We start from the raw sequence: 7,931 nt of genomic DNA, 5'->3' as shown, positions 1-7,931 counted from the left end.
TACGGGTAGCTGTGACCCTTATGTTGAGGTTAAGCTTGGAAACTATAAGGGTGTAACCCGTCATTTTGAAAAGAAGTCAAACCCGGAGTGGAATCAGGTGTTTGCTTTCTCGAAGGATCGGCTTCAGGCCTCGATCGTTGAGGTTACAGTGAAAGATAAGGATGTTGTGAAGGATGATTTTATGGGTCGGGTTCTGTTTGACTTGAATGTGATTCCTAAAAGGGTTCCCCCAGATAGTCCTCTGGCCCCACAGTGGTTTAGGTTGGAGGATAGGAAGGGTGATAAGGTTAAAGGAGAGGTCATGTTGGCTGTTTGGATGGGCACTCAAGCTGATGAAGCATTTCCCGAGGCGTGGCTTTCGGATAGTGTAGCAGTTGGTGGTGTGGACAGCCTTTCGAGTATAAGGTCAAAGGTCTACCCCTCACCTAAGCTGTGGTATCTGAGAGTAAACGTGATTGAAGCTCAAGACTTGCAACCAAGCGATAAAAGTAGGTTTCCAGAAGTTTATGTGAAGGCCATTTTGGGAAATGAAGGGCTTACTACACAAGTTTCCACGAGTCGGAGTATCAATCCTATGTGGAATGAGGATCTGATGTTTGTGGCTGTAGAGCCATTCGAGGCACCGTTGATTTTGAGTGTGGAAGACAGGGTTGCTCCCAACAAAACTGAAGTTCTTGGAAGATGTGCAATTCCTTTAAAGTATGTGGACAAGAGGGTGGACAATAAACCTGTCAATACAAGGTGGTATAATCTGGAAAAACTTTTGGTTGAAGGAGAAAAGAAGGAAGGGAAGTTCAACAGCAAGATTCACGCAAGAATTTCTTTGGATGGTGGTTACCATGTTTTGGATGAATCGACTCATTATAGTAGCGATCTTAAACCAACAGCTAAACAATTATGGAAGTCGAGCATTGGGATTCTCGAGTTGGGTGTTTTGAATGCTGAGGGGCTATCACCGATGAAGACAGTAGATGGTCAGGCAACGACAGATGCTTACTGCGTTGCTAAATACGGGCTGAAGTGGGTCAGGACGAGGACAATTATCAACAGTCTTTCCCCCAAATGGAATGAGCAGTACACTTGGGAAGTTTATGATCCTTGCACGGTCTTAACTATTGGTGTATTCGATAATGGAAATTTGCCTGGTGGAGAAGGAAAGGAATCGCGGATAGGAAAGGTTAGGATTCGGCTTTCAACTCTAGAAACAGATCGTGTGTACACACATTCATATCCTCTTCTAGTTTTACAGCCTTCGGGTGTGAAAAAGATGGGTGAAATTCATTTGGCTGTGAGATTTACTTGCTTGTCCTTAATAAATATGATGCACATGTACTCACAACCGCTGTTGCCCAAGATGCACTATCATCTCCCGTTAACTGTGCTTCAGCTTAACAAGTTGCGTCACCAGGCGACTGATATTGTTTGCGCGAAGCTGAGTCGTGCTGAGCCACCTTTGAAGAACGAGGTGGTAGGGTATATGCTGGATCTGGGTGCGCAAGTGTGGAGTGTGAGAAAAAGTAAAGCTAACTTTTTCAGAATTATGGCGGCTTTAAGTGGGTTAATTGCTGTTGGGAAATGGTTCGATCAATTATGCAAATGGAAGAACCCCATCACAACTGTCTTAATTCACATTCTGTTTTTAATATTGGTTTTGTATCCGGAGCTTATTCTACCAACTATTTTCCTTTACTTATTCTTGATTGGAGTTTGGTACTATAGATGGAGGCCTAGACATCCTCCCCACATGGATACTCGCCTCTCTTGTGCTGATAATGCTCATCCAGACGAACTAGACGAGGAATTCGATTCGTTTCCAACTTCTCGTGCCTCAGATATTGTAAAAATGAGGTATGACCGTTTAAGAACCATTGCAGGACGAATTCAGACAGTGGTCGGAGACATGGCAACACAAGGGGAGAGGATGCAGTCTCTGCTGAACTGGCGCGACCCGAGAGCTACAGCTTTGTTTGTGATTTTCTGTTTTGTTGCTGCCATTGTTCTATACGTTACGCCTTTCCAAGTGGTGGCCCTTCTCGCAGGGTTCTATGTGTTAAGACACCCTAGGTTTCGTAAAAAAGTTCCTTCGGTGCCACTTAATTACTTCAGAAGATTACCATCAAAAGCAGACTGCATGCTGTAGTCTTTCACTCCTTGAAGAAGATGCTGAAGAAAATCGAGCTTGTTTACTCTGTTTCACCAAGCTGTAAAATTTGAGTTATTGTACGTTACTTTCAATTTCTAACAACTCAATTTGATGGGGTCTTGATGTTTTAGACCAAAATAAAATGTGATCCTGTGTTGTAATGTTGTTCTAGATTTGTAATTTAGTTGAATAAGATTGTCTGCTTTGGATTCGGACTCGATCTTTCCTTATTGTTTAAGCAATTTGTATTGAAATCCTTCAATTTTGGGGAGTAAAGAGAGAGAGCTATGTAATATTCTTTTTACATTCTGTAGCATACACCTGTAGTTTGGGGACCATCAACTGTTACTTCCCTTGGAGCGAAAGCTACAATATTGAAGTTGGTTCATATGGATGTTTGGGGAACTTCAACTTAATTTAATATATTTAAAAATAACGGGGATCAAACAAGAGCAAAATATATTTAAAAATAACTGGGACCAAACAAGAGCCTATAAAATTTCATTCTTACCACATAAAGTAGACTTTGATCTCTCAATATAACTAATTTTAGACGTTACACTTAATTAAATTTCAAACAACTTTTTTATATGCATGTCACATACCAAGCGTACTCCTCTTCCTAAATGATACGGAAAGGTCGTCAAAATCTAAATATTTGGCCTATATTACTGAAGAATGTACTTTCCTTGGAATTTTCAAATTTTATGTGACATTTATTGATGACTCAAGCGTGAAGGTATGGGTTTATTTCAAGAAAAATAAATCTGATACCTTTGATGCCTTTAAAAGATGAAAGACGATGTTTAAAAATGAAACAGATTTGAAGTGAAGTGTTTATAATCAGATAATGCGGGAGAATATATGAATGATGATTTCAAGAAGTACTATCTTAAAATGGAATCAATATAATGAAGACCATTCCACGGAGATATTTCACAATGCATTATATTTTATTAATTGACAGAAAATTATAGCACAGCTGTTCAGGCTGATGAATCAATCAAGTAGGAGTCGCCTATAAGGAATAAAATGGACTAGTTATTCTCCAATCAAATATAGCAATTGACAGATTTATCAAAAGGAAAAAAAGTCTATGCAAACAAGGGATTTCAACAAAAAGAAGACTAACTACAGTAAATTTTTCTTTCATATGGTAAACTTAACTGCAATTAGAACAGTACTTGGACTAGTGGTAAAAGAAGACTTGCATCTAAAGCAATTGGATGTAAAGACAACATTCTTCATGATGGTTTGAAGGAAGAAATTTTGCATGAAGTAGCCACAAGGTTTTAAAGTACATGGAAAGGAAAAAAAAAAATGGTATGCAAACTTTAAAAGAGTTGCAAGGTCTTAAACAAATCCCGAAACTGTGGTGTGAGAAGTTTGATACTTTTATAGATTGTTAGAATTAGATTGTGATTTGAATTCTAATTAGTATATGATGGGAAACACTGTTGGAGTAATATTGGGAGTGTTGTATACTTGAAGATGTTTTAAAAAAGTCCAAGGTGAATTTGACTCCTATTTTATTTCAAATTTTCCATTATTAGTTTTATCTATTGTATTGAAACTTTACTTTATATTAAACTCTTCATGTATTAATTATCCTAGTATGTTAGAGATTTTTTGGTTACAAATATGTGATGTACTGCATATATTGGAATTGACCAATTGTCCAATTAATTATTAGTCCAAAGAATTCATTTGTAACTTCTTATTATTGATTATAGCGAATTATTTGCCTCTACTCATGGTTTTTCGGATTTGGGTCTCCAAGTAAATCTTATTTTCTTTGTGATCCATTATTTTCGTATTTCGACATTTTCTTGTCTTTAATTATTTGGCCCAATTCACAACGAATTGTTATCAGAGCTATTTCGCTTTCAACAAAGAGGTTTCGGATCTGGTTCGAAATATAATGAATGGTATCAGAGCCAAAGTTTTGGCAGTTCTTAAGAGTGCCAAATTGGTGATTATAGGGAGGTTTGAACAAGGTTGACTCTTTTAGGAATGAAAAGTATAAATTTGAGTTCTACTTTCGGATAAAAAACAAAATTTTTGTTATGGTAGATTTTTTATTTTGATGTTGGAGGAGAAGCAATGTAAGGATCGATTATATGATTGGAAGGTTCAACAATGACTTTGGATGCAACTATAGTTCATCGAACCGATAAGCGGTAGCTCGGGTAGAGTTGATTGTGATTAGGTTGCTCGTGGTGATTTGAGCAATGATATTGAAGAACTTCCCATTAGCTCAGGTGGAGCTATTTGTGATCTTGTTGGTCATGTTGCTTCGGTGACTCGAGCAGGTTTGACAACTAAGGTAGAGTTGGAAGTGTTCGTGGTGATTCAAGCAAGTTTGGTGACTCGGTTGGAGTTGAAAGTGAACGGGATGATTCAAGCAAGATTCACGAGCAAGGTAGTATTTATGGTAATCGAGGCTTAGATTTAGTTCACATTTGTTGAGCATGCCCAGTAGGGGCATGGTATGCTCGGAAGGGGCGTGGTGGAAAATGTGGAGTAATTTATGTAGAGTGTTATACTTGAAGAATTATTTTTTGAGTTTGTTGAAGAGTTAAGTTTTACCCAGTGTAGTGGAATTTGCGTCAAGGTGGAGTTTGTTAGAATTAGATTGAGACTCAAATTCTAATTAGTATTTTATTGTAAATATTGATGGAGAAGTATTGGGAGTTGGTCTTAAAATTTGAAGATGTCTTGAAGGAGTCCAGGGTTAATTTGACTCCTATTTCATCAAAAATTCTCCATTATTTGTTTTATTCATTGTATTGGGACTTCGCCTTATATTAAACTCTTCATAAATTAATTCTCCTAGTATGTCAGGGATTCTTTGGTTATAAATATGTGGTGTACAACACATATTGGAATTAACCAACTATCCAATTAGTTATTGGCTCCAAAGAGATCGTTTTTGTAACTCCTTATTATTAATTATAGTGAATTCAGCCTCTACCGATGGTTTTCTTGAATTTAGGATTCCACATAAATTTTATTTCTTTGTGATTCATTATTTTCATATTGCCTATATTTTCTCGTCTTTAATTATTTGGCTCGATTCTCAATAAATTGGTATTAGAGCTATTCCATTTTCAATAAAGTGGTTTCAGATGTGGTCCGAATTATAACATAAATAGTAATGGATTCATAGGGTGCCAACGAATCATTGTTGTTATGTGAAGAACCATGGTGACTCTTATATTTATCCTCTTCATGGTGACTCCTATATTTATCCTACTGCAATATATTGATGATATGTTGATTGCAAATGCTTGCAGACAAGAAATAGACAAGTTGAAATAATAAGTTATCAAGGAGTTTACAATGAAAGATTTGGGTTTACTAATCCTTGAGATGAGAATTATAAGGACAATGACATCTTGAAATTGTTATGGAAATAGTATGTGAATAAGGTGCAAAGCAGGTTCATGATGGATGATACAAAATCAGTTGTACTCCTTGGCTAGTCACTCTATTCTATCCTATTAGTCAGCCTCTATATGGAAAGAGTAGACCTACATGGTCAAGGTACCTTATGACTATTATTGGAAGTCTTATGTATGCCACGGTGTGTATGAGATCGGGTAAGCATATGCACTAAGAATTGTAAGTCAATGTATTAGCATTTCAGGTAAATGGCATTAGGAGGCTAGAAAGTAGATTCCAAGTATATGAAAGGTACAATAGATTAAACTTTGTGCTTCATAAAACTAGGCTTAGGATTACCGGCTATATAGACCCGGACATGATAACGATCTCGATGGTAGGAAAAAGTACTACTGGATATATACATACTTTAGGTGGTACAACAGTTAGTTTGATGTCTAAGCTATAGAAGATAGTAGTTCTTTCCACTATTGATGTAGACTATGTTGATGTGATCAAAACTAGCCAAGAGATGAAATGTTTGTAGTCTTTATTGGAAGAATTTGTTACAAAATTGGGAAGAGTATGTTAATTTGTGATTTTTAGAGAACTATTCACTTAGCAAAGAATCATGGAAGGACAAAGCATATATATATATATTCACTATCACTTCATCATATTGGTTTTGGAGGATGGAATCTTGACACTTGAGAAGCGTCAAGGGAATTAAAATTTGGCGACAGGTTGAGAAGGACTATTTTTATTGAGAAACTGAAGATGTGTACAACTTCATTTCAATTTCTATTTTCAGGATTGAGGAGTTTTGGCTACTTAAGCCAATAATGTGGATTAGTCTCCAAGTAAAAGATTGTTAAGTTGTAGAGCTTAATTATTATCGTTGTTTGAAGTTCTTACGTGGATTGAACTTCATTGAAAGATCCAGAATGGACAAGAATCCCAATTAAAATATGGTTTATTTATTAAAAAAATGTGGTGTGAATATAATCACCCATCTTCAAATTGATGTCTCACAATAGATTCTAAACCCTAGTTTAGTTTAGCTAAATATCATATGTTAGTAGACTTAAATAAAAATTGATGAATTGTATTGTTATAAAATTGATAGATGTTGCAAGTTCTATGACATGTACGGTTAAAAGTGAAATAGAGGAAAAATGAGTTTTAAAAAATAGGGTCAAATATGGACTAATGACAAATTCATTTGTTAACCTACATTTTAAATTTTTAATCTTCACTTCCAAAAAAACTCTAGAAATCTTCAAATCGATTTGTGTATCACATTTTTACTTAAAGACTCCTTCACGAGCTACATGTGGTGAAAATACATATTTCAATTGATATAATAATTGATGGATTTTTATAGATAAATATGTGCAATTAATTATTTTTCAATTTCTATTTACATCTGTAATTTTTGCTAATATATATTTTAGAAGTAATATTTTATTTAAAAATAAATTAGTGATCATTTGAAATTCTCTCTGTGAGATATGTGTATTCTATAGTTACTGCTTCAGTTCTTGATGTTGAGACTCAAATTAATTCGGATTAATCCACAACTCAAGTTGGATGAATGGAGGATTGATCAACCTATAATTTCACTAGCATTCTTTATTCCCTTTTACAGAATAAGGGTCTATTTGATAGCAAAGGTGGAAAAGACAAATCAATTTCATATAAATTGGAAAAGAAAAAATCATGAAAATCATAAGAATTCAGTTTCCTTGGAATTGGCCAATAACATGCTTTAAGTGTTTGTACTTTGGAATTCGAACTCCATTTCCATTTTCATATCAAACTGTTAAGGTAGAAAATGAATTTCTCGAATGGGACATTTTCCATGGAATACCACAATATCATGAGAAGAAAGAGAAAGGATAAAAGTACATACAATATATGCGAGGCTCGAGTTCAAGTTTGAATTCAACTATACTCTTGACAACACAAGGTTTTAAGATGGAGCTTAACCTGAGTTTTGGTTAAGAATGACGATGATCTATGTTTCATACGGTACATGATTTCATGGATAGTTTCATTAAATCGTGATGGAGAACATAGCTTATGATCATCGGCTTTGAGCATGCCACTATGCATTTGATTAATGCATTGCACAATGATCAGATCACTTTGTCGCATCTCTTCGCTACGAATATAGCAACGATCATACGATCTCCTCTGGTACCTTTTGGTATGTCAAGAAAACAGTGAGACCAATAATGCTATGTGTAGTACATCCTACTAGATAAGATTGAATAATATTATTAGAGAAGTTATTAAAATTTTTTTTTAATGACGTCTATAATTGTAAAATTTATATTACCCAACGAACTTCTTTTTTTTTTTTTTTTTTTTTTTTTGGGAAATTCCTTTTTTTGGACCAAAG

The 7,931-nt window shown here is 35.3% G+C and overlaps 1 protein-coding gene across 2 annotated transcripts in view; it reads left to right on the top strand.

The window, feature by feature from the left end:
• The window catches only part of LOC111403851 (FT-interacting protein 1-like), a 9,336-nt gene extending 6,976 nt beyond the window's left edge, over positions 1–2,360 (top strand). The window contains exon 3 of one of the 2 annotated variants that reach the window (XM_023032483.1): positions 6–2,360. In XM_023032483.1, coding sequence (XP_022888251.1) covers positions 6–2,140 — 2,135 coding nt within the window. In that variant the 3' untranslated portion in view covers positions 2,141–2,360. The remainder of the gene's footprint in view (positions 1–5) is intronic. The other variant, XM_023032484.1, reaches the window with a different exon arrangement.
• The last annotated feature ends 5,571 nt before the right edge of the window (positions 2,361–7,931 follow it).

This window comes from Olea europaea, chromosome 11 (assembly GCF_002742605.1).
Source record: "Olea europaea var. sylvestris chromosome 11, O_europaea_v1, whole genome shotgun sequence".
In the NCBI taxonomy this organism is placed as follows: Eukaryota; Viridiplantae; Streptophyta; class Magnoliopsida; order Lamiales; family Oleaceae; genus Olea; species Olea europaea.
The sequence above is the reverse complement of the archived record's forward strand: the minus strand, read 5'-3'. Positions and strand labels throughout refer to the sequence as shown.